We start from the raw sequence: 24,908 nt of genomic DNA, 5'->3' as shown, positions 1-24,908 counted from the left end.
TTATAGATCAATATTAACAGATAAGTATTTACAGTAAGTTTTGATGACAGAGAACACTTTGAATTGGGGTTTAAGTGAAATGCTACCCTCTCCCCCACCTCCAAAAAAAAAAGGTTCCGTTCCTCTCATCATTGGACCTGTATTACAATTGTTATTACTATTGGACTTTACATTTTTGTCAATAAAAAATTGTGGATATTTGTTTTCTCTCCTGTTATATAAGTATCTACACAATGTCCTCAATTTTACCTCTGTGCACAAAGTCTAAAATATTTATTATTGGCCCCTTCACAAGAAGAGATTGCCGATTCCTAGTCTAAAAGCAATTTTTGCCACAGTTGCTACTGTGTATTTTGCTTTGGCACTACATACAATACATTCTAATACAAACTGCTACTTCAGTGAGTCACTTGGGGAAGGAGATACAAAGGGAAGTTGAGAGTTGTTTCAGTCATAGTTAAATAATTGAAGCTAACATTAGGTGAGCACATAAAGTATGTAACAAGTATTCAAGTAATTGAACATTTCGTGTATATTTGCTCATTTAATACTCATAAGAATCTTAGATAGTGGGTGGGCTGGAATGGGAGTAAGTGGGAGAAAACTGTACTTGAACAATGATTAAAATAAAAAAAAATCTTAGATAGATACTACTCCGCACCCCTATTTATAGAAGCTGAGAGTGAGTTGCCAACTATTACATTGATAAGTATTTGAAACCGAGGTTTCTAAGATTTAACCCAGTAATAGGACATCAGAACCAACGTTTGCAACATCAGCCCAGGGATCAAAGGCAGATAGATAATTGCTGGGGTGGAGAGGCAGCAGGTGATCCAAGAGTTGTTGTGGACATGAGGTCTCTTGCGGAGGACAGGACTACCAGGTGACAAAGACTGCTGAGGTCCCTAGACGCTTACAAATATTCGTTATTCCCACCTTCCCAGCAACAGGACTCTCCCACCACAATCTCTTTAATAAATTCTGGTTCAGAGTGTTCTGAGGAGCACGTGAAAAAGCCTGAACTTCTGGAGAAGTGAAGGACAGCAGGTAGGATGGGGAGAGTCTGGAAAATTTGTCCTGGTCTCTAAGTATAAACACACACACTATGTTTTTATATATGCATCTGTATATCTGTAACATAACACACATTCCGCACATTAAACTTCTATGTATGTATTAGCAAAGTTTGGGATTTAAATATAATTATAATGTTTTCAGTTTTCAGAAGTGGATACTTAACAGCGCTTAGAGAAACAATAAATAATAATAAAAAATAATCAGACCACTTATACATACCCTAGACTAGAACCCTCAGCCCCACAGACTTCAATTCCCCCTCAATTGTTTTTCTAATCATTTACTGCTCCCCTGGCAGGGTCGCAAAGTCCTTCAATCGGCCGAGGACGGTTCCAGAACAGTGGTCCTGGGAAGGGCTTTTATTTTCAGGAACACGTCCTGTCAACTTTGCAGTCGAGTCACCTATTTCGGTTGGTAGCGACCGCTATTTCTTTAAATGGACGGAGTATTCCGAAACTGGGAGGAAGCGGGCGGGGGAGGGCGGCGGTGGTCAGGAAAAGGAACTCAACTGTCTTTGATAACTGCCCAGGAGCCTTCCCTTCCCTAGAACGCGTGCTCGGTTGGGGAAGCGCCTGCGGCGGCCGCAGCCCCAGGCTAGCACGCGCTGTGCGCCCTCTTTTCGGAGAGCCCACCTTCGCGGGGTATCCCCCCACCCGGGGCGTCCTGCTGAGGCTGCAGCGCGGCCACTGGGGCTTTGTCTCCAGCGTCGCGCTCCGGCGCTCGCTCTCCCCACATTTCCCGGTGTGCAGGCTGTAATCCGATCTCCCATTTCCTGGTGGATTCTCTTAAAGAGGCAGCAGTCGAGATGCAGAACAAAGGCTATTGTTTTATTTCCTCCTTTGGGTTCTGCGTCCTTACTGGAATGTCCCTTCCTATATAATTTTCTGTGCTTTGTGGGAGAAAACCTTGTGCATCAAAGAGACGGAGCTGGGGAAGATGGGAGGCGTTTAATAAACCTGTTTCGTGGTTTCCTGGACCCCGGTGTAACGTTCTTTAACCGTGTCTTCCTTGAGCGAGGCAATTGTTTGGCTCAGCCTAGGAAACCCAGCTCCTGAGCCGGCTGAGGGGCGCAGCGAGGAGGGCGGGCGCCGGCGCTTGGGCAGTGCTGCGGTGGGTGGGCTGTGCCGCCCGCCTAGCCAGCCCAGCCTCGCGCGGCCCGGCTTCCCGGGTTTCCTCCGCCTGCACCCTTGTCGGCGCCCCTCCCCCACGGCCAGCTTTTATTTCCCCGATGCCGGGCTGTAACCCGAGCTTTTATTTCCTGGTGGCTCCTTTAAGAGACAGAGCTCAGTGCTGGGAATTCGCGTCAGTTTCTGCACTGAAACTCTCAAGATCAATGAGCAGAGAGCTTTCTCAGTTCTGCCTTTCAGTTTCTCTCTTCCAGGAAGGAAAACATTCGAGAGAGCGAGCGAGGGAGAGCGGCGGGAGGGCTGGGGGCGGGGGCGCCGGCCGCGGGTGGGAGGAGAGAGCGGGAGGCCGGCCGGGCTGCGCCCCCGGTCGGTCGCCGCGCCGCGACCTGCAGACCCCGTGCTGCGCTGGGGCTCAGCTCCCACGCCCCCGCCGCCCAGCGCACCCAACTCCGCCGGCCGCCCCGCCCGCCCCGCGCGCTCGCAGACCCCCGGGGCGGCTGCCGGGAGAGATGCTGAAGAAACTTCTTAAATGACCGCGTCCGACTGGCCGTGGAGCGTTTCTGGGTTGGGGAGAGGAAAGGAAAGTGGAAAAAAACTGAGAACTTCCTGATCTTTCTCGCTGTGAGACATGTCTGAGACTCCTGCTCAGTGTAGCATTAAGGTAAAGATCTTCTCCCCCTCCTTCTCCGTGATCGGAAACCTTGAGCTGCGCCGGCCAGGGTAGTCGTGCTGGGCTCTTCAGAGGGGGCTGTTGCAGTCGTTCTCATCTCAGTAAATTATTTGGGGTGCCAGGGAAGGAGATACAGCTCGCGGCGGCTGTTTGTACCCTTTAGTGTAACCTTGCTACTCCTCCGGCCGAGCCCCCTGTCGGCTCCATCGCCCCCACGCCACCCCCTTTCTTTTTGACAATGAATGCCCGTCGCAATTGGTCAGGAGGAGCCTGAGTGGTCTCTAGAGCTGTAAAACACCCTCGTAATTAGTGCGCTTAAAAAAACAAAACAAAAACAAAATACTGCTCTTTACTCCTACTCCCACCATGTGACTGAAATGTAACTTTTGTTCCGGAGGGGTGGTCTCCTTAGAAAAAAAGTTCTCCGGCCCCTACTGGGATGGAATCATTTCTTTTTTTAAGGACTCCCTAGGTTTGATGAGACAGGATTCTGCCACCCCCCCACCCCCTCCCCGCGTCGGCAATTGCAAGCGCTTGTCGGAGAAACAGTCCTGGTGTCAGCTTTTCCTGGGCATTGCACAATGAATGTCTTTCTCTTTCTTTCTCTCCCCCTTTTCCTTTTGACTAAGGTGAATAAAGTTGCTGAATGGTTATTTTACTCCGATGCATGTGAAAGTGGAGCAATCTCAAAGTAGAAAACTCCTGTGATGCAGGGAGAGAAGGAATTATCTGAGTGACCAGGCAAAATGACCTTCCCTGTTTGACAGTGCAGGGAGGGTATCTAAGAGTAGAAATCTCCCGGCTTTCTGGCCATGTTTTGCAGTGTTGCAAATGCAATGTGCTGGATATTTGCAAACACCGTGCTTGGTTTCCAAGTAGTGTTGTTTGTGCATATCTATCTATCTATCTATCTCTAATCTAGGCTGTTGGTGCTTCGGTTTGCTGCTTCTCAGAAGTTGTTGTAAAGTTTGCCACCTTGAGGAGGCAGAATGATTTATCCATTTCCCCCAATTATTTTTTTCCCATGGCTGCATTTCTTGTGCACTTTATTTATTTCACTGTTCCATTAGTTGCCAGGTGGAAAAGCCGTCTGCTTCTGTGAAAGACTGAAACTGAAGTTTGTTTGGTTTTGGTTTGGCCTATTTAGTGTGTGCTTATTGAGTACACACTGCAGAAACAATGAACAAATAACCTGTTTTCTTCATCTGTGGGGAATTAGGGAAACCAGTCCTGTTTGAACACTGCTTTTCCATTAGGATCTGTTTAGAGGAAATACAGTGTTTTATCAGGTTGGCTTACTAAGTTTTCATACTTACACTCAGATTTTAGTTTCTTACCAGGAAAGGTTTTCATGGGTTTGATGTGAACTGGAAAAGTCAGTTGCATTTCCTTGTTTTTGCCTTACAAAAATGCCCAATGAAACTTTTGGGCTTCTGTGATTGTACATATCTGGGGGGGGATAGCAATACTGTGGCATAGGGGGTGTCAGAGTAAAGAACTTAGGGTACTTTGATACTTCCAAAACCAGTTTCTTTTGCTGTGTAAATTAAACACTCCAACAAGTTCAGAAAATCCTACGATACGGAAAATCTAATTTATTTGACATTTCATAACGCAAACAGAGGTAACTAAATAATGGGGTATTAAATCAGTAAATTGTATTTAGCAGGCCAGTAAATCTGACACCAGGAAAACCTGGGCCAATGATGGGCAGTAATTTTAGGGTGAAACAACAACAGAAAAATCTTCCTGTGACTTTTCTCAATGCCTTCTCTAAAGAGACTGTTATCCCCACTGTTCTGATAGGCTTCTGTGTGCGTGCTGCAGGCAGAATTGCTACCAAGTGGCTCATTTCACTGTGTGTTTTAGTGGGAAAAGGGCGCAGCAGTCCCTTTCCGTACCTGCACATGCAGAACCAGTCGCAAACCCCAACAAAACACTTTCTTAAATGTGACCTAAAAATTGAAGCCATAGTTCGCCTGTCATTTCTTTTCTCATACTTAGTTTTTGACTTCTTTTTAGGTGCCTCTTCTCATGACGCTGTATTTCTATGTAATTCAAAAATAAATTTAAGGTTTTGCACTAGTAGTAGAAGTATCTTATTTTGGATTGTTCTTTATGGATCAAGTATACACATTTACAGACTTGCTGTTTCAGTGCGCATATGTGAAGTGTATTTTTTCCGAGGAGTTTGTTTAATTCACAATGTTCCAATAACAAGTGCTGGAGATCAAGGAGTGGGATTATTCCAGGTCATCTGAAAATGTTCTGGTGGTGGGTGCAGTGTTTCATTTAGTCCCTGGGATGTGGTACAGTGCATAATAAATATGTTTGCTGGTAACCTGCAAGCAAGTACCGGGATTGCTTCTGGAGTCCGGTAAACAATACACTTTTCTGTGGAGTAGAGAAGGGCTGTCGGAAGCTTTCAAGGGTGAGCTAATGAATCAGATGTGCTGGAGACGTGTCGCATGGAAGGCTCTCTGCATGTGAAGAGATTTCCCGCACTCCTCTCTGCTCCTGAAACTTTCCTCACTTGCTCTCATTCCTTACTAGCAGCTGGTCCGCAGGCAGTCAGTTCCTTAGGAAGGATGTTGTTTACTTCTGAGTAGTGTACCATGTAGGTGGAATTTCCAAGGTGAAAGTTTCTGAGTCAATCAGTGTCACTTTTATAAACGTCGTTTATATGGTGCTGGTTGACAATGTGTGCATGATAGTGGCTTTTATGTTCCTTTTGTGCTTTCTAAGCATGTTCCCTTCACCTAGGGAAGTTAATAGCAGACCCGCATTTTACAGATGACAGGTCAACTAGCTCAAGGTCACCTAAACTATCACTGAGCCCCCCCTGAATCCCTTCATTGAGCTGCCCGCATGTATAGTGGCACTGTCCTCCAGAGAGGTTAAATGCTTCCGTTTCTGACCATTTGGAGTTGTTTAAATTTGAGGACAGGGACAGCTAACTACATAAAAGACTCAATGATTTTTGTTGTTTTTTTTTTCAGAGGATTTAGTGGCTGACTGTACTGGTCAAAGGAGGAAGGAAGAGGCTGTCTTTTCCATCATCAGCCTTCACCTTCAAGTCACCTGTTCAGTTTTAAGTTCAGCCAAGTTGCAGCGGAAAGTGGTTATGGCCCAGTAGACACAGTGCTCCGTGAGGCTTGGCACAGCGCTGTAGTCGGGGAGGGCTATCCAGAAAACAAAACCTAGTCATATAACTTCCCTGGTCCCCCTTCCCTGCCCTCTGTCCTGGTTGGCTTTCTTCACAGACGAAATCTTTTTATTTTGCTACTAACTGGAAAGCTCTCTGGGTTTCCCCTGTTGGACTCTGAGCTCCTTGAGTTTAATGGTGGTTAACTTTGTGTCCTAGTACCTGGCTTGGCACATGGCACGGAAGTCTTTCTTAGTAATGCTTGCTGTTTCGAAGAGAGGCCTGGGATGAGGTCTTAGCCCTTTCCTCTGTTTGTCCCTGTGCACCTCAGGGTGACTTAACACCTTCATCTCTAGTTTGCACAAAGTATTTATTAGGGTTCCACTGCTGTTTCAGGCCCTGGGTCTGCCCCAAAGTTAGCATCAGTAGAATTTTGGTATTATTTTGATAAAATTTTCAAGAACTGCTTTTGTGTCTAAACAAAGACAGACCAACAAACAAGAAAAAGGAATTGAATCAAAGATACAACAAAGGGAGTTTAGGAATCACTTTAGAAGGTTCAGATTATCAGACTTCTGTGTTTTCCTCAGTTTCTTATCAGTCAAATCAGGGAACTTTTAGACTCTCAGAGCTGGAAGATCTCAGAGATCACTGGGCCAACGTCCTATTTTTATAGAGAGGAGGTCCAGAGAGCTAAATGGTTTGCTTCAGCTGATTGGTGACCGAGCCATGTTTAGAGCCACACAGGCCTCCTGGTTCTCAGTCCTATAAAAGGCCAAGGAAATTCGATACAATAGGTCGCACTCTCTGTGGCACTTCCTAGCGTGGTCCATTTTAATCACAAGCCAGCTGGTATGAGGGCACGGAAGTTCGTGCCAAAGGAAGATGATGAGTGGGGGGCACATGGGGCAGAGAGGGTGTATTGTTAGATGTGAGAAGAAGGAGTAGGAGTGGGAGATAAGGAAGAAGGGCTTGATGGACTTATATTTGTACCATTTGCAGCAGTAATCTTTTTATTATGGTATAAAACACATAACATTAAATTTATTAGCCTTTTTTAAATTTTTTAAAAAAATTTTACTTGTTTTTAGAGAGGGCAGAAGGGAGTAAGAAAGAGAAGAGAAACATCCATGTGAGAGAGAAATATTGATTGGTTGCCCCTTGCATACGCCCCAACTAGAGACTGAACCAGCAACCTAAGCATGTGCCCTGACCAGGAATTGAACCAGTAACCTTTCGCTTTGTGGGACAGTATCCAACCAACTGAACCACACCGGTCAGAGCCATCTTAACTATTTTTAAATGTACAGTTCAGTAGTGTTAAGTATATTCACATTGTTGTGCAACAGATACGTAGAACTTTTTCATCTTGCAACCCTGAAATTCTGTACCCACTAAACATTAGTTTTCCTTCCTCTCTTCCCAGCCCTTGATTTGAACTACTTTAAATACTTCACATGAGCGCAATCATACATTATTTTTATTTCACTTAGCACAATGTGCTTGAGGCTCATCAATGTTATAGCATGTGACAGGGTTTCCTTCTTTTTTATTAAGGCTGCACAATATTCCATGTAATGTAGATGCCTGATCTTTATCCATTCATCTGTTGATGGACATTGGTTTACTTCTGTCTCCTGGTTGTTGTGGATGAAGCTGCAATGAACATGACTGTGCAGATAGCTCTTCACATACCCAATGTTGGAGGGGTTGAAGCAACAATACTTTTATTGTTGCTGGTTCAGAGGCAGCTGCTTTTATGGGGGGTGATGGGTTTCTGGCTGCCTTCATTCAAAGGTCACACACTTGACCTTGAAGTCACCTTCTGCTCCCATGTAATTGATGGTCTCCAGGTTGAGGCGGTTGGGGAACTTGAAGGTGTATCCATCTGGCAGCTTGATGGTCAGCTCTGCCTTGTTGAAGGTGATGCACACCTCTGCAGCACTTCAGGGTAGAAGGGGAAGACAGGCTCTCGGTGCTCCTTCCCCCGCATCCCTGCGTTCTTGCTGTTACACACAGTGTTGTTGACAGCCCTGTGTACCTTGAAGCGAGGACTGAAATGCAGGCACAGACTGTTGCCATCTGTGCCCAGGTTCAGCATGAAGCCTTCGGCATCAGGGGCCACCAGGCCCCGCACTCGAATGCACTCCCAGGTTTGAGGTTCACGTTGTTGGCCACCAGACCCACACGAGCCATGCCTGAGGACAGGAGAATGGTCCTGGGGACTGCAGAACCAGCTATCTGAAGACTCCCTGCTTTTTTTTTTTTTTCAGTGTATGAGGGACTGGTACTTCCGCCTTGAGCTGAGGGCACTGGACATGTTATCAGGGTTTTTTTGGAGGAATCCTTGAATGGACCATAGGCTTTTTTATCCGGGGGCAGCCAAGCTTCTATGTCAATTTATGTGTGATAAGCTCCCTGCTTCAAACAGCAGCCAAAAGCATGGCAGCTGGTCCTAGAGAAGTAGCTTACCTCCCCCTCAGCATAGGCGAGTCAAGTGGAAAAAATATTCCTAACGGGGGCACCAGAGGAAGGTAGAAATAAACCAGATTCTGTAAATCAGAGTTGAGCTGCATTTATGCCGACGAAGGTTGGGTGTGAGGGGGCAAGGGGTTGTTGGGACTGACCTGAAGAGCAGTTGCCTTTTATTACCGATTTTCCAAAGTTGCCCTTTGGTGTGGGATCTCCCAGCTGAGTGAATCAGTGTCAAGTGTAGCCCCCTGGGGTGTGGGGTATACAAATGACGTATTTTTCTCTGTGAATGCTACTTTAGAAAGAACACTGGAGTTTGTTTTCTGGCAGAGTCCTTCACGGCTGTATTTGTTTTTAGATGCATTTAAGAATCCACTCTCTGTGTGCGTTTGTTGAACAGAATGAGTGTGAGAGTACTCCGGGTTCCCACGCCCAAAGGGGCCCAGCTTAGAGACTGTTCAAAAACCCTAGTATTTGGGGAGAAAAACAGTAGACTGAATTAGGGAGAAGTTAGAATTATAGCCTGTTACCAAAACAGACACGTTTTTATTGATTTTTGAACACATGGGAACCAGACTAATAAAAGGTTGCCTACTGGGGCACCTCAGCGAACAGGCAAAAATGACTTGCGTCATCTGTTGGAACGAGCGCTACTGTGTGTTTGAAAATGTTCCTGCCGTGTCAAAATATGCACATTACGGCAAATATGTTATTTGCTTGATAACCCTTCCTTCTTAGGTTGTGAAAATATACAGTTCACCTGGTCTTTGTGTAAATGAGGTGGAATTTTCAGAGTATGGGCAGGAAAGGGGGCTGACTAAGGAAGGCATTAGCTTGTGCTCGATTGCTGTGGACTTCTAGGTGCACGTAACTGCTCACTCAGTCCTGAGGACCGTGCTTATGGGAAGCTGTAGAACACTTGCATTTTGGGAGTTTTCTCCATCCTATGTAATCAAAGGTGTTTGTGTGCTGTTTTAGTGGCCATTGTTTCCACAGTTCCTCCTTTCCCTCCTCCTCCATCACCACCACCCGCATCATTTAGTGGATGGTCCTTGCATTAAGTGTTTTATTACATTATCTCTCATTTACTCTTAACAACCCTCTCAGGGACGTAGTTTTTCTCCCCATTTTGCAGGTGAGGAACGTGAAGCCCAGAGTGGCTAGGTGATGTACTGGCCTGAGATCTCACAGGCTGTATCTGCAACTGCAGGGCCAGAATCTGCATCATGGGACTACAACTCCAAAGCGTTTTCCACAATGCTGTCCTCAAGTGCTGCCGTTGCTATGAAGAAAACCGGGAAACTAAGAGTGATGGGGAGATGGCAGGGCTTTGCGTAAGCCAAGCTGAGAGGCAGGAATGGAGCGGGTAGAGATGTTTATCGAAGTCCTAACTTTGGCTCCCTCTCTGGTCTCCTCTGAAGCTGGGTTGTAGTAGGCATTGCTGTCACAGTAGGGACAGCCAGGCGGTCACACTGTGCTACCTACTTTGGAATGAATGTTCAGATATTCTGTTTTTATACCAACCTGATGTTCTCTGGTCATATTTTGTCTTTCATTTGGCTTCATTTTGAGCCCTTCATGTTTTTCTAAGAAACTTTTCTTTTTCCTCTCTGCCTCTCTTCTTTCTCCTAGTGCCCAATTACTTCTTAGTTGAGTGGGTGACAGGCTGAGGCTATATCCCCTTGTCCCGTCCAACCTCAGGGGTACACACCTCACCTGTATCACTCCTTGATTGGTCTCTTCTCCTTCCACAAGTTTTTGTTTCCTTTAAAACTCCTTACACAATCCATGAACATCATGCTGTGGCTTTTTAAAAACCATCCTTCATGTACATCTTTAAAACTGATTTCTAAGAATTTATTTGAATTGTTTTTAGGTGTTCCCTGATTATCCCCCTCTACCAAAGGGATAATCTTTTTTTCTTTTCATCTGATCATGTGACCATACCGGCATAGTTTTCATTTACTTGAACGAAGAGAGAATTTTGGCTTTTACTTCATAACTTTCTGGATTCCGACAGCTATAATGAAGCATGTTGTCAGAGCAGACATAGAGAAGGAAGCGGAGAGACAGGTGTGCTGTGGAGGTACTAGGAGTGGACTAAGAAAGAAAAACCCAAATTTCTCGTGGAACAGATGACGCAACTGAGTCCGGAGGCTTTTAAATAGCATGCCCGAGGTCACATTGTTCATTGTGTCTGAGCCAGAGTCCCAGTCAGGTGTTCTGTCCTCAGGCCATGTCTCTCTAATGGTGTGGCCAAGGAAAACTGATAAAAAAAAGACAAGAATCCTGAAAGCATAGCGTCATCAAAAGGACACACATACAGAGGGTTAAACACCGCTGTATGGCACCACACAATGACTGATGATATATACATGATCATAATAATGACATCCTAATTAAAGACAAACTTTAAATTACAAGATTTAGGAAATGAGGAAATAATGTCATGCATTTTGGAATGCTCTCCAACAAAAATGGTTGGCATAAAATAAAGGTAAGCTCGAAAAGGCTACACTTCAGTTATCTGGACAAGTGACTTACGAAAAATACTTCACTCTCCAGTGAAGCCAGGAAAGAAGTCTTCAATAAATCTGCAGGCTCACCAGACCTTGTGTTCTCCTCAGGGGTGTTTTCCCTTGGTATGTGGGAGTCAGACGTACGGAAAACGATCTCATTTCCTGAGTGACCCGAAAAGGATGCGTTACCCTGCTGGTGTGAGTCCTGTGGGCGAATGTGCTCAGTGATGTGTGTTGCCACAGTGTAGTGCCAATCACGCCGACTTCAGATTTTGGTTCGTATTTTCTTCTGTTTGATGTTGTTCTTTAGTTCTTATCTGTGAAGTCGATTTCCCTTATGGGGATTATGAGTTGCTGAGAAGAGGCACCAGGTCGTGGCCACACTGTAGAGTGCTTCTAGGGGAAGAACACAGACACCGCAGTAGACAAAACTGAGTGTGAATTCTGGTTCTTGAACTTGTTCATCTTCATCTTGAACCCGTTAACTCATCTGAAGTGGTAATAAAAAGGCTTATCTCTTAGGGCTGTTGGGATATGTAAATTCTCTAGTCCAATGTCTTACGATGTTTTTTCAAAAAAAGTTAATTCTGCCCTGGCCGGTATGGCTCAGTTGGTTGGAATGTTGTTCATGGGTTTGATTCCTGGTCAGGGCATATACCCAGGTTGCGGGTTCAATCCCCAGTTAGAGTACATACGAGAAGGCAACCGATTGATGTGTCTCTTTCACATTGATGTTCTTTCTCTTTTCCTCTCTCTCTAAAAGCAGTGAAAAAATGTTCTTGGATGAGGATTAAAAAAAAACTTCTTCATTTTTATGATCCTCCACATCATGTAGATCTAGAAGGGCCTGGCCCTAGAGATTTTCTGGTCCTTTTCCTACATTGTACAGTCGATAGTACGGAGGCCAGAAATATTAATGGCCGTGCTCAAGTTCACGTGGCTGGTTCATGGCCCTGCCTGAACTAAAACCTAGGCCTCTCAAATTGGCTCACTCCCAGCAAGTAAGCTTGCCACTATTCCATTGAGTTTCTCCTAGGGCTGGGGTCACTCAGTCAATGCTCAGAAAAGCTCTTATTCTAGCTTTAATTGAATACTCGCCTCAACAGCAGGAGAGACGAGCCAACTGCAATTACAGGATAATAAATGCCTTTTGCATGTTACAGTAAAGTTTGGGGGGAATAGCTAGTATGGTTCTGAATAAGTTCCCAGAGATGAAAGAAAGGAAAAAAAACCTAAGCCTGGAAGTACTGTACAGTGACTCTAACTAGCGTTATTACTCAGAACTCAAGCATTCAAACCTATTCAGGGATCTGCTTGTTCATACAGTTGCTTATTATTTGCGACTGGGGCGAGTCTTGAAAGAGAGCATCAATTCTTCAGTCTGCTTTTGTTTAACAGGCAGTCCCATGTCTGTCTGACCACAGAACAGACACTGTTTGCTGTGGGTGGTGAATTTCCAGTTTCAAGAGCAGGGAATAGATGGTTCTTAGTGAAAGTTTATACAGAAGAGCTGGAAAAAGCCAAATTTTTTACTTTGGGCCACGCAGGGACCTTTGTTTTTAGTAGATGTTAAGGGACTGACGTATCTGTTTTGAGCAGCTATAACCTCTTTGCTAGGGAGCTGAAATGCATTCCTGAGTTTTCCTTTGTATATGCAAGTTAAATGAGAAGGTGAAATGTACACTGGAGAATGACCGTTTTTGAAAAATAGTGGAGAGAACGTTAGCTGTGTCTTCTCCTGACCCCGTGGAAGCAGGCGTGGACGAGAAAAGCGAGCTCCTTAGGTTTAGAGAGACATCGTTCCTCTGCACTCCTCCTGGAAAACACAGTGAAAGTTTGTGATTTCTCCTCGGCTGCCTTGTCCCCTCCCCAGTGCGCTGTGACAGGCCGAGTAGCTTTGTCTTTCTGAAGACTTATCTGTAGAATGAGGTCAGTAATCCTGCTTCACTCACATCCCCTATATGTGAGGGAGCAGAAACCAAAGATGAGGTGCTGACTGTAAAGTATTTCCTGGAAGAAATGAGCTACAGATAGAAATCAGCCTTGTAATTAAAAAAAAAAAAATCCAACCCCAAAGAGCAGCCTGTTTGTCTCTGAAGTTGCCCATTTCCCAGCACTTCCCCTTGTTCCCTAGCGGAAGTGTGGGTCTAGGTGTGGCCAGTGTGGCCCTGCTGAGAGAAGAGAGGGGGAGGGAGGGCTCCGGTAGCCCCCTTGCTGTGGGTGTGGTTAGGAACAGTGTTGAGGTCTCTAACAAAGAACCCAGGCCAAGAGACAATTTAGAATTAGGATTGTTCCAGCCTCATTTTGAATACTTGGATGAATAGATCCACGCTGGAGTGGGCAAGAGGAAATGTAATATAGACTTTATAAAAGGGGAGTGGGAGTTTGCCAAGCTCTTTCCTGGACTGCTCTGAAGAGTTCAGACAAAGGAAGGAAACTTCTCCACACCAGTTCCTTCATTATTCATTGTTGCTTCTGGGCCATTTGTCTTTCCCAGACGATCCTTAACCATCCAGTCAGACTCCTGCCAGAACAAACCAGACTGGAGTGTCTCCTCACTCCGCCACATGGACCAACTACATATTTTCGTGTGTTGATTTTGTGATCAAAGGCCGGCCCCCAAAGGGACAGAAGTGAGTTCTCTTTGGGACTCTTCGTGTGCCCCTGCCCAGTGTCCTGCCAGAGTTGCTCCCCTGGCTTTGGGAAATGGAAAATTTCAAAGATCGGACCCCTGGTATATTTTGTAGCTGCTGCGTCCTTCATTTGACTGGAGATCTTAGAGATTTTAGAAATGCATGTCATGAGTTCACTTGACTGGTGCCTTGCATTGTTGATACCCAGGGCTCTCCGGACTCCCGAGTCCTGAAAGTCGTGGCCAGTGATAGGTGGGGACAGCAGGTCAGGAGTCACTTTCATGTTGCACCCTTTGATCTACTCTGTATTCCAAGTGAGGTAAGCCAGGTGGGAGAGCTGTCATTTGGGGAATGGAGTCCAAGTATTGTAGATTCCCTAAGGCTGAGTAACTCTCCTCTTCTCCTGCCTCCGAGACCTGAATGACCTGCTTTGGCTGACTACCTCTCAAATCCCCTGAAAAGGTGCCAACTCCTTCCTTGACTTCGTGCCATTTAGTGCTTCCCTTCGTCTGCTGACTCAAATACTTCAGGGTGAAAATAGAGACCATACCATTCCGAAGGCTAAGAGTCTTTACCCTCTGAGAACCAGAAAAACAAAGGGTCACTTTCTGAATTCTGCATTTTGCCTTTTTGTGCCTGTGAGGCTCTGTGCTTTTGGCAGGGCATGCCTCAGATGGCGAGTGTGCACTGCCCTGCAGGCAGAAGTCAGCTGGAGGTCAGACACAGCGTTTGCACACGATGGAATCCAGGGGGAATGTTGGCGAGCACAGGAAGGCTGGAGTGATGATCCTCTAATCGTTTTCAGCATGCTGTAAAGGTATCTAACTTTCACCCAGACAGGCAGGGCGACAGGCAAAGGGACCTGGGTGTTCGGTTACATCTCAAGTAGGGCACCTATTAGTGTACCTGTCTTCCACGCTCCCACCCTTCCTGGCATTGTGGCTCATCTAAGCTGACTACCCTAGAAAATGAACAAGGAGGCACTGACATCAACGGCATGATATTTTCTTATTATATTCTGGGTGCAAGGCAGCGTGCGGAGCTTGGAGACGTGTGGGAAAAGGCCTCGAGGGAAAAGAACCTTGAAAACATAAGAAGGAAAACAAAACCAGAGCCATGTGGGGCCCACTGAAAGGCCTTGTGATTCTAGCATGGACGGAAGAGGTGGACTTGGGACCCAGTCACTGTTCATGTTAGCTGGTTCTTCCGAGAATTTGTCTATCTCGAAAATTTGGGGAAAATGGCCAAGTGGTAGTTCTCTAAGGTAGGGGGAAGGCCTGTGGGTGCTTTTGTGGTTAGCCATCATGTGGAGCAGTCCGATTTAAGGGAAAGAGGGTTCTGTGCGCATTTCCATTTCAGCTGTGGTATTTAAAGGTCTACTGTGGAGTCGGTGTGGGTGGATGAGAGGGTAGGCCTCTTGCCTCTCGGTTCATTTCTATCTAGGTTATAGGTGACAGCGAGTTCACAACATGTCCTGTTTCTTATTTGGATGCAGTGTAGGATGATCTGCGGAACCCAAGGCAAACTCCGTGACTCTGCCTTGAAGCACATGTTTATGGACTGCCGGGCTAAGTGCCAGAGGGGTTATTGGAAAGAATTCACCTCCCAGCTCTGGTCTGCAGATTGGTGGTGTCTGTGGTTCTTCTTAGGGTCTTGCATTCCTAGGCTTTACTTGTCTAATCTTTTTGGGACTCCGAGTGGGGCCTGTGTTGACAAGATGCTGCTACTTGGGGAGGTCTGGCTGCATACTTCTCCAGGCAGGGTGAGGCATGTGTTAGTCTGGCTAGGTGCATGTTGGGCAGTTGACCATGCCTAGCACGTTGGGGGTTTTAGTATACCGTTTTCCAGAAAGACAGTCTCTCTGCTGGTCCTAGTGTCCCCAGGGCACAAGTGTTAGGCTTTGGGGGGCGTGGCAATAGCAACTTAAGGTTCACTCTCTGCTTGCATTTGTGTGCATTCTTGGCCTCATACTTGAAGTGCATTGAAAGATTGCTCCACACTCCAAAGCCTAGAAAGGAGCTTCTTTGGGTTGGGGTAAGGTTCCGAGGTGGTTATTGAAGGCTCAAGCTTAAGAATTGACACTGGAGGTTAGAATTAGCATGTCTAGTGAGAACAGTGAGAGGGTAGCTGACACCACGCCTTGATGTGCTATTTTTAGTCCTGGTCAGGATTGTATGATATGACTTGTGTTTTCTTGGGCATCATTCTGCTTTTATTCCAGGGGTTTGTTCTTGTGACTCTTTGCATATGTGCCCATATATGGCATGCTCACAGGATTGTAAGTCACAGAAACTATGTTATAATGTGATTTCTGGCTTATAGACTGGAAGGGTGCACAAAACCCAGCCTTGTGGTGAAGAAATCTTACATAGAGATATAAAATATATCTCCTTGGAGGGTTGGCTTTCTGCTGGGCTATAAGTGGATTGTTAAATAGCAATCTGAGGGGCTATTAACAAGCAGCTTCCAAGGGCGTCTGCCTGGTCTGGTCTGGGAAGGTAATATGGACATTGCAGCTATGAAATAGTTTGCTGTGGTGTTTGTAAGTTGGTAGCTTACATGTGTATATATCTGCAGTAGCCAATGAACTGAAAAAATAATTTTAAGTGTTGTTTATTTGCTCCTTGAGTAGTATCCACATTCTGCATTGGACTATATCCTGGTTTGCTTTTTAAGCTGGTCTAAATGAAGAAGTGTTTGGTCAACCACAGGGCATAAATCAACCATGCTTCAGAAAGCTTCATTCTGTTTATGAGGGTACCCTAAGAATATAATAGATGCTTTAGGGATTTAGAATACTTGGGTGAGGAGATAATCACCTCCCCATAAGCAAACTAGCATTCCTGTTCCCAAGTTCAGCAAAGCAGGGTTATGTGTTTAACTTCTTTTTACATTCAGGTGTTGTAGCTGAAAATTGGTTCATCAATTTCTGCTGCTATTGGATTTTAATGAGAACTCTCTTGTAACTAGGACACCATGCTTATACTGTGTTTGCAGCTGCTGTGTTAAAACAACAACAACAACAACAAAACACAAAAACAGGTGTCTTTTATAATCTTCTGACTGGATCAGTTTGCCAGCCTGGCAGAGCCTTATTAGTATTGTTTTTATTTATTTATTTTGCCCCACGTAGGTCAGATACTGTCAAGAGGTGTTGATGAGCAGCATTAGTGTGAGAGAAGATGGTGGCTATTTCTGGTGGAGGTTTCTGTTCAGAGAATCCATCTGAGAGTCTTATACCATAACGACAGAGCTAAATAAAACCATTCAGGACGTGAAACTCAGGGGAGAATAGCCAAAAGAAGGAGAGTGAATGAATAGTTCTGCCAAGTCACCTCTCTGTCATTCTTCAAAGGCCAGCTTAAAGCCAGCACTGCCACAATAGCCATCCAGGACTATGGAAAGTGCATGATGACCGTTCTCTGGTCCCCGGCGCACTGATGGACTCAGCCACCATTGCTCTGTTAGGCTACTGGATCGCAGGCTTCTTGAGGACAGATGTACTCTCTTCTTGGAACTACACCCAGTACCTTGTACACTGTTCTTTCTTCTCCATCCCGACTCGCGCTGTCTTCCTTCTGACCCGAGGCTCTTCAGCTCTGTCTCATCTAGTTGTCTTAGCTCCACTCATGCATGCACTTTCCAATCCAACCCAGAATGAGTCTTTGCAAACAGAACTTCGTCACACCAGTTTCTTTCTGACACTGAAGTTCAGGGTAAACGCAGCTCTTTATCATGGCATGCAAAGCCCTGCACGACCTGCCTTTCTAGAATCATCTCCAGCCTCCCCCTCCACGTTATGTTCCAACCAACAACCTGCTATTCTCCCAAGCCGCATAATGAACTTTTATGCCTGGAATCTTCGCCTGATCCTTTTTCTGCCCTGTAGCCAATTTGTCATCTGAAGCCTTCCTTGTTGCTGACAGGCACAGAGTTGAACATGCTGTGTTGAACATGCCTTTGTTATTTGCAATGATCCTGGTATAGTTTCATTGTTTATCATCCTTTAACTAGAGCTGAACGTCCACTGAGAGGAGGAGTCTGATGGATTCATTTTTATATTTTCCGCGTCCAGCATGGTGCCTGGCACAGAGAAGGTCCAGTGTATGTTAGTTGAATAGAAGTTTTTAAATCAGCAGGTATTTATTAAGTTTCCAGTATGGGATCAGTAGGTGCTAGGCAGGCCCTGATTGGTGTAGCTCAGTGGATGGAGTGCCACACTGAACCAAAGGGTTGCCAGTTTGATTCCTAGTCAGGGCACATGCCAGGATTGTGGGCTAGGTCCACAGTTGGGGGTGCTCGAGAGGCAACCACACACTGATGTTTCTCTCTCCCTCTCTCTCCTTCCCTTCCCCTCTCTAAAAAAAATAAAATGTATGTATATTTTTTAAAGAACAAGATAAGATGAAGACCTTACACAGTTGAAATCCTGGGCAAATGCCCTTGGAAGATAGAGAAAGGAAGAAAGGCAAAGGAAGAAACACCTCATTGTTGTTGCTATGTCAGGATGACATGTCAGGGCTAACCACACTACCACCCCCAACACTGAGGTGTCCTGTGGGCTCAAGCACTGAATGTACATGTGCACACGTAACACCCACTCATTCTTTACCATTCGATTGCCCACCTTCCAGAGAGGAACACAGAAAGCTGGAGAAGAGGCTTGAGAACCTTTAGGCCAGATGTGTAAGAAGCATGACAGCCCAAAATGAATGAACTTCATCACGTGTCCATCTTTCTCTTGACTTGGCTCAAGAGGCCTCCTCCACGAGGGAGAGGGAGCTGATGGCTGTGTGTTGCAGCTGTGTGCAGTTGGAACATTGCTAGCTGGGTGACTCTGAGAACCAGTGTCCTGTCACCACTGTGTGGGACTACCAGTTCCCGTACCTCATTCCTCTGCTAGCTGATTGGTAGAGATAACTTGCAAGAGCATCACAGCTTTCTGAGCCTTCTTCGATGTCTGCAATGACCTTTCCAAGTCTGCGATTACCTTTCATGTGGGTCACCTCTTTTCAACCTTCTTCTTCAAACCCCATGTTCTCTTCTGCCCTTATGTGCAATGATGATCTCCTTGGACTTCTTATTCCACTCCCAGGGTCTTGCCCTGGAGGACTAAATTAGTGAGAATGAGCGTACCACAGGACTAGAAACACAACTCAGAGTCGCGTCTAGTGGATGGTATGGCTGCCTTAACATTTCTGTGTACAGTGGACAACTCAATTCTGTTTGCTTAAAGAGGAGACTATTGGGGGAGTGTATTGGGGTTATGAACCATCTGATAAGTGTGAAATGGGCCAATGGGGAGAAGTCAGGTATTTTGAGATAGAAGCAGGTACACCTGGACCTTTCACATAAACCCCAATGGCTCATTTTTGCCTTACTCTTGTTGCTGTTGATGTCGAGCAGGGATCTGGAGCATCAAGATATATCCTAGACCCAACCAGACCCCAGCAAGGGATTTTTTACAATTCTTCCTACACTGCCATCTGACAGGGGCTGTCTTGTCCAGACCCACACTATAGCTGCCTGGCAGCCCTGCTGGCCTTGATGTCATCTTGGCTGCAGGTGGGTTGTCCCCACATTCCTTTACCGTGGTCCTTTCTGTCTTCTCAGGGGGCCAAGGTTACCCTTGCCCCTCTCGGATAGGATCCAAGAGGGGTTGTGCGGCATGTTGGGAGTTGTTACAGAAACGCTAGTGTAAGCCATCGAGGGGGACAGCAAAGCAGAGGTCCACACGTTCCCAGTGAAAGTATGCACTGATGAAACTACTGAGGTGGGGGTGGCCTCCAAGGGTGTGCCCTCTTATGAACTCAGCTCATATACCTCATACTTGGACAATGTGCTGTTGTCAAATTTCCTCCCACTGTTGCCGTCTTTGCCCAGCATGTCCACCGCCAGCACTGTTGATATAGAGGCATTTCCTTCCCTGTGCGCTTCCTCTCTCTCTCTTCTTGCCTTACCACATCCAGTGATAAGCTGACTGTTCAGGGAACGTGGGGGCTTAGCACTGGTGGGAATTAAGGTTCCTGACAATTGGGGTATCATAAGCTATCTTGGGACTGCCCCCACTTAGTTCTGGGAGGAATTATGATCCTAGTTCTAGTAACCTGCTTAAGAATAAAATTTGAAGCTCGATGACTCTATTAGGCTATCAGTCATTGTTTTCACTTGAAGTTGCTTCAAAACTGACCCGCCTAGGAGAAAATTTCTTAACGAGCTGTTGAAATATAAATAGGAGTGGAATAATAAGTGTCCGTGCAGAAGTTATCATATTTTCCAAACCCTACATTGTGGTGTGCGATCTGATAAAGGACTTTCCGCTGTTCTTCATTTATGTGGCAAGCATTACCAAAAAAAAAAAAAAAAAAAAGGAGGGGGGTGCTGTTATATATTAGCAATTACTTTTATTGAAAATACAGTTCCATGAAGTCAGGGTTGGTGAGGAATAACCTTGGTTCTAACCAGTCTTCAGTGGGCAAAGGTAACCAGACCCTGGTTTTTTTCTGAACTTCCTCCATTTTTCTGACTCCTGGCCCGTGTTGAAGAAGGACTCCTTAGTATATTTGTCTTTCTTCTGGATAAAAGTTGCAAGGACACTTAAGCCTTATGCTTCAGGGCAGAATCTGATCACAATTTGAGATCGGGAAGAAATTTTCCCCCTGTGGTATCAGATTGCACAGCTGCCCAGCCAGGTGTGCTCCTGTGAGTGTGTGTTGAACAAACACACACAGGAGCACACACCTCCTCCCTGGCCATCTTCAGAGCAGGATGTGAGACCTCCTGGGCCAGTGGCCTAATCCCTTTGGCAAGCCCTGCACTCTGAGATGGAAGGCAGCTCCTGCACTTGGCTTTCCTCCAGGTACTCTGTGTTGAACTCAGAGCCATGTCTTCAAACCCCACGATTCTTTGCAGTTCTCACTTTGTGGGAGATGTGACACTGGGTCTACGTGGATACACACCCACACAAGCATGCACACACATCTTTAAAGAATTTTTTGTAAACTCACTTCCCATTTGCTGGGCTTTACTTTAGTTCCCACACTACATCAAACCCATATGCAGTCCCAGAACATCAAAATGCTGTTCACAGCTAATAGTAGAACTCTGTAACAGAAGGCTCGCAGCTGCCACTCTCAACTTGGTGTTGTAAGTGACTTCGAAGTCTGATCTAATAGAAGTTGGGAAGGGGGCTGATGGTCTCTCTCTCTCTCTCTCTCTCCCCCTTTCTCTCTCTCCCTCTCCTTCCCCCTCCCTCCCCCCTTGCTTTCTTTCTCTTGCCTTCTCTCTTTCTTTCCTCCTTTCCTTTTTCCCACCTTCCTCCCTCCCTCTCTCCCTCCCTTCCTTTCTTCCTTCCTTCCTTCCAGCTCTACCTGTGCCACCTCTTGTGCGATAGGATTCTTACCAGTGATTCCCAGGCTTACCTGCCTGCTTTTCTTCCTTTGCATCTCTGTCTCCTGTGGTGCACAACTTCCTTCTGTCTCTATTATTAGCCTACTTAGCTTTACCGTTCACTTCCAGACCTCTCCTTTAGTTTCCTCAGTTTTCTTTTCCTTCCTCCTGTGTAAAGATATTTGGGGGAATCTTTTCCTTCATTATTAAAATAAAATTCATTTGTTTCTCCTTCAATTCATCATGTACTCATTCATGGCACCCAAATAGAAACCGTTGCCCTTTAGCACACAATGTCTGGCTGAACCTTTAAAGTAAGATGTGCTGAAGTGAGTCTCCAAAAACACACCTGCTCTGGCAGGAGGGCTGTGGCCTCTGATGCCCCAGCCGCTACACGCTCCTTTTCACACCATTTCTTGCCTTTCTCTCTGCTTTCTGATGGTGCTGCTACAATTACATTCCTTCCCCAAATGACTGAGGACTTAATAGTTAACCTTGCTTTTCATTTTGTACTTTATTGTTTCCTTCTGACCTTTAAGTTTTTCTTGTTCGTGGGGGTATGCTGATATTCCTGTTAATTAAAGATTACAGCAGTTTTCATTACCTAAATTTGCTAAGTGGACATGATAATGTTCAGTACTTACTTATATCAAGTACACCCATCGGAAATAGGGGAAGGAAAGTAAATTTTTGGCAGCTTTTGATATAATGATGGTTCTAACTTATAATAATTGAAAAATGTCCATGTGATTATTATAGTGTAAAAGCTTAAAAGTTACTCTTTTCTCTGTTATTTATATATGTCCTGCTGAGCTTGAGTAAGCAACCCAGTTTCAGACTAAATGTCTGACTATTGCAGACAGTGGCCTTAGAACTTGTAATTATTGTTTTAATTTCAACAACTAATAATTTCATTTCTGTATGTTAAGACTTCTAATGTTTATGATATGTTACTAGGCAATATTAGTCTATTGGCAATATAATTTTCTCATTTTATAGCAGAGTTTGTAATATGTGCTGTGCTATATTTAAGTAGTGAAATTGCATTCCTTTAAATAGGCTTTCCTATTCAGACTTTTACTGAGATAGCCATATTCTTTGACCCTTTATTACTACCCATGTGTAAGATTTTTCTGTAAAAGGGCAGTTTTGACCTCTTTACAATATACCATCTTCTGGGAATAGATGGAGGGAATTCTGTTTGACTCATACCCCACCAAAGAGCAACATCACTTAGGAATGAAGGCTGAGAACTTCCCACTCTTCTAAAAATAATGGGGAGAAGAGTTAGGGAGGTGGCTCATGGGATCAGTTGCCAATGATTCCCTCTTTGTAAATGAGAAATAGGCTTTGATAGCTTTAATGTGGTCAGGTGAGTAGGCAAAATTTTATGCCACCTAAAGCATGACACTTCTGTAAGTATTACACTTCAAAATTTGCCTTGTAGGGTTCAAAACGTGTTCTTTTCAGGATTTTAATTATTTATGATAAAACAAAGAGCCACTAACATTTTATTAAAATCCTGTAGACTTTTTGGAGTCGGATGGGTGGAGGGAGCAGGGTCTGTGGGTTATTCTTGCTTTCCTTATGCATTTGCTCTTAAGAAGTGATGAGAACAACCGGAACCTTAAAGGTTGTTGTGCATCTCTCTTTCCCAGTACAGGGATCCTCTACCCCTGACTTGTATCCCCGTGGTTCTTTCTCCGGAGGAGAGGAGAGAGCTGTTGATTCTTTATTTATTTATTTTTTAACTCAGCATTAGCCTCCACAGCAATTCCAAAACAACAAGGACTCATCAGTTCAGCCTGGGAGTCCTGTGGGGGTTAGTGGCTGGGATTCCAGCTCCAGACTGCTGTAGTCTGAGAGTTATTTAGGAGGGGCCGGGGTCTGAAGCTTTGTGTCTCTGACTCTTTCATGAAAGCTCGGTATGCTGTACAAGGCTCCGGGTCTCCGGTCTCAGTGATGAAGGATCAGAATGGGAGGCATCCATGATGTCTGTCCAGTCAGTTGTGACTGCTGAACACTTGTAATTCAGGAGATAGTCATTAGAATAACTAACCAACTAGAATTTAGACATATACAGCTACAGGAATTTCAGACTGAGGCCCTGACTAGAACCCAGGGCTTCTAATTCCCAGCTAACTTGATGATTTTTGACTCAGTAGTTGGTTTTATTTACTTTAGGCTATATTTTCAAAATAATAGATCAGTTTAAGTCGAAACCTTCTGATTCATTTTTTTAAAAGAAATTTTGTTTTTTAATCAGGCAGGTGAACTGAGTGAACACATGTACTTTGCAGTCAGGTGTTTTGGTCATGTAAAGAAAACCACAACTTCAGAAGGTCTTGAATGCTTCATGTTTGGATCTTTTAAAAAATTCAGAATGAGTTAAGGACGGCGGAGTAGGAAATAGGCCATACACATAACATACCCTTGGCTCCCCATCCCACCACCTGCCCACGCTTTGGGTGTCGCAGAGGTCATATTAAGGTGAGAGGTTAGTTCTGGCCCTGACTACTCTCTTTCCTTCTGGTAAAAAACTAGGATCACAAAGTTTTTATTTTACAGTGCACTTGGACTATGAAAAGGAACCAACTTCCAACCCAAACTGAATCGCCTGTGAGATCCTATTAAACAGTGAATGCCCTGAAAACCAGTGTATGAAAATGCTTTTCTAGGAGGAGCTCAAAGCATTTCATCCTCCAAAAAAAATCTATCTGCTCGCACTTAGATTGTTCAAAGGCAGATGGTAGGCAATTGAAACTGAGAGGCAAGCTGGCAAAAGGAAAAATAAAGCCACAAATATCTGTACATGAAGGTGATCTACGCTCTTGCCAAACCCCCTCCGAACTTCGTTAACACAGCAGTGTAGCAATTAAGTAACATGGGAACTCAGATTCATATGGCTAATACAATTGTCCTCTGTTAATGGGGTGAAACAGCGCTTGCCTATAATATACAGTGCTGTTTACCAAAATGCAGAGTGAAGGAGAGTTAGGAGGGAAGCAGCAGAGTGGCCCATAAACCATGCCACCCGTAGCAGACAGCCGCCTTATTGAAATCTCACTGACCCGCGCCACACGTTAACTGCTGGTGTCCTGGGTATGAAATGTTTGCTGTTACAGAGTTGCCCCGTCTTAAGAAAAGGGACCCGTCAGCAGTAGTGAGCTTCAGATTGGAAGTCAAATGTCCTCAGGGTGAGGGATGGAAGGTGGTCAGCAGATCCACTCAGGAGCCTGGTTGAGTGAGTCCATAGCCGTGGCTTTGGGGCCAGCCCCGAATTAGGCAGGAGGGAAAGTGATTGCCATGTTACTGCTGTGGGAAGGCTGTGCAATGTGGAAGTCCTTCTCCATTCCCTCCGCCTTTTCCCTGACTGAAGGACGTTCAGACTTTAAAATTTGGCACTTCTCACTAACTTTGAACTTGAACATCCAGCAACAGAAGGGAAAGGGAGCGTTTCAGCTGCGAGAGCTGGGTGTTTGTGTGGCTCCGACAGAGCCAAGCTGTGGCGTTGTGATGGTGTGCGCAGGAGAGGGTGTTGGTCCAGACTGTGGAAGGGGCAGCTTTCTGAGCAGGAGGGCATGGTGAGCGAGGAGGGCTGTGGCGCGGCAGGACGTGACAGGAGTTTACAGTGCTGAGGAGCACTCTGGGGATATCTGTGAGGGAAGAAATCTGGATGGCTTGTAGAGACTGGGCTGATGCCGGAGAGCAGCTAGTACTGCCCACGGAAGAAAAGAAAGGCTGCCTTAGTATCAAAAGGAAGCCACTGTTAAGATCTGAAACCTTTTGCTGCCTAAGTGGCTGAAGGAAGACCTGGAAGAATTCAACACATTTCGAAATGGCAGTTCAATCAAGTCTCAACCTTGAACTTTTTAG

At 45.3% G+C, this 24,908-nt stretch overlaps 2 protein-coding genes across 4 annotated transcripts in view; one reads left to right on the top strand and one right to left on the bottom strand.

Annotated features, from left to right (window-relative positions):
• The first annotated feature begins 2,350 nt into the window (after window positions 1–2,350).
• The window catches only part of ETV6 (ETS variant transcription factor 6), a 218,554-nt gene continuing 195,996 nt past the window's right edge, over window positions 2,351–24,908 (top strand). Inside the window, exon 1 of one of the 3 annotated variants that reach the window (XM_028531572.2) lies at window positions 2,351–2,865. In XM_028531572.2, the coding sequence (XP_028387373.1) occupies window positions 2,833–2,865 (33 nt within the window). In that variant the 5' untranslated portion in view covers window positions 2,351–2,832. The remainder of the gene's footprint in view (window positions 2,866–24,908) is intronic. The other 2 variants (XM_028531571.2, XM_028531573.2) reach the window with 2 other exon arrangements.
• LOC114512639 (galectin-1-like) lies at window positions 7,745–9,258 on the bottom strand. Its single transcript, XM_036019330.1, is given in 3 exon segments — window positions 7,745–7,967; window positions 7,970–8,167; window positions 8,170–9,258. Coding segments are annotated over 3 exon segments (405 nt in total). The 5' UTR covers window positions 8,216–9,258; the 3' UTR covers window positions 7,745–7,806.

Source organism: Phyllostomus discolor, chromosome 2, assembly GCF_004126475.2.
Source record: "Phyllostomus discolor isolate MPI-MPIP mPhyDis1 chromosome 2, mPhyDis1.pri.v3, whole genome shotgun sequence".
NCBI lineage: Eukaryota > Metazoa > Chordata > Mammalia > Chiroptera > Phyllostomidae > Phyllostomus > Phyllostomus discolor.
This window is presented reverse-complemented; position numbering and strand designations above follow the sequence as displayed.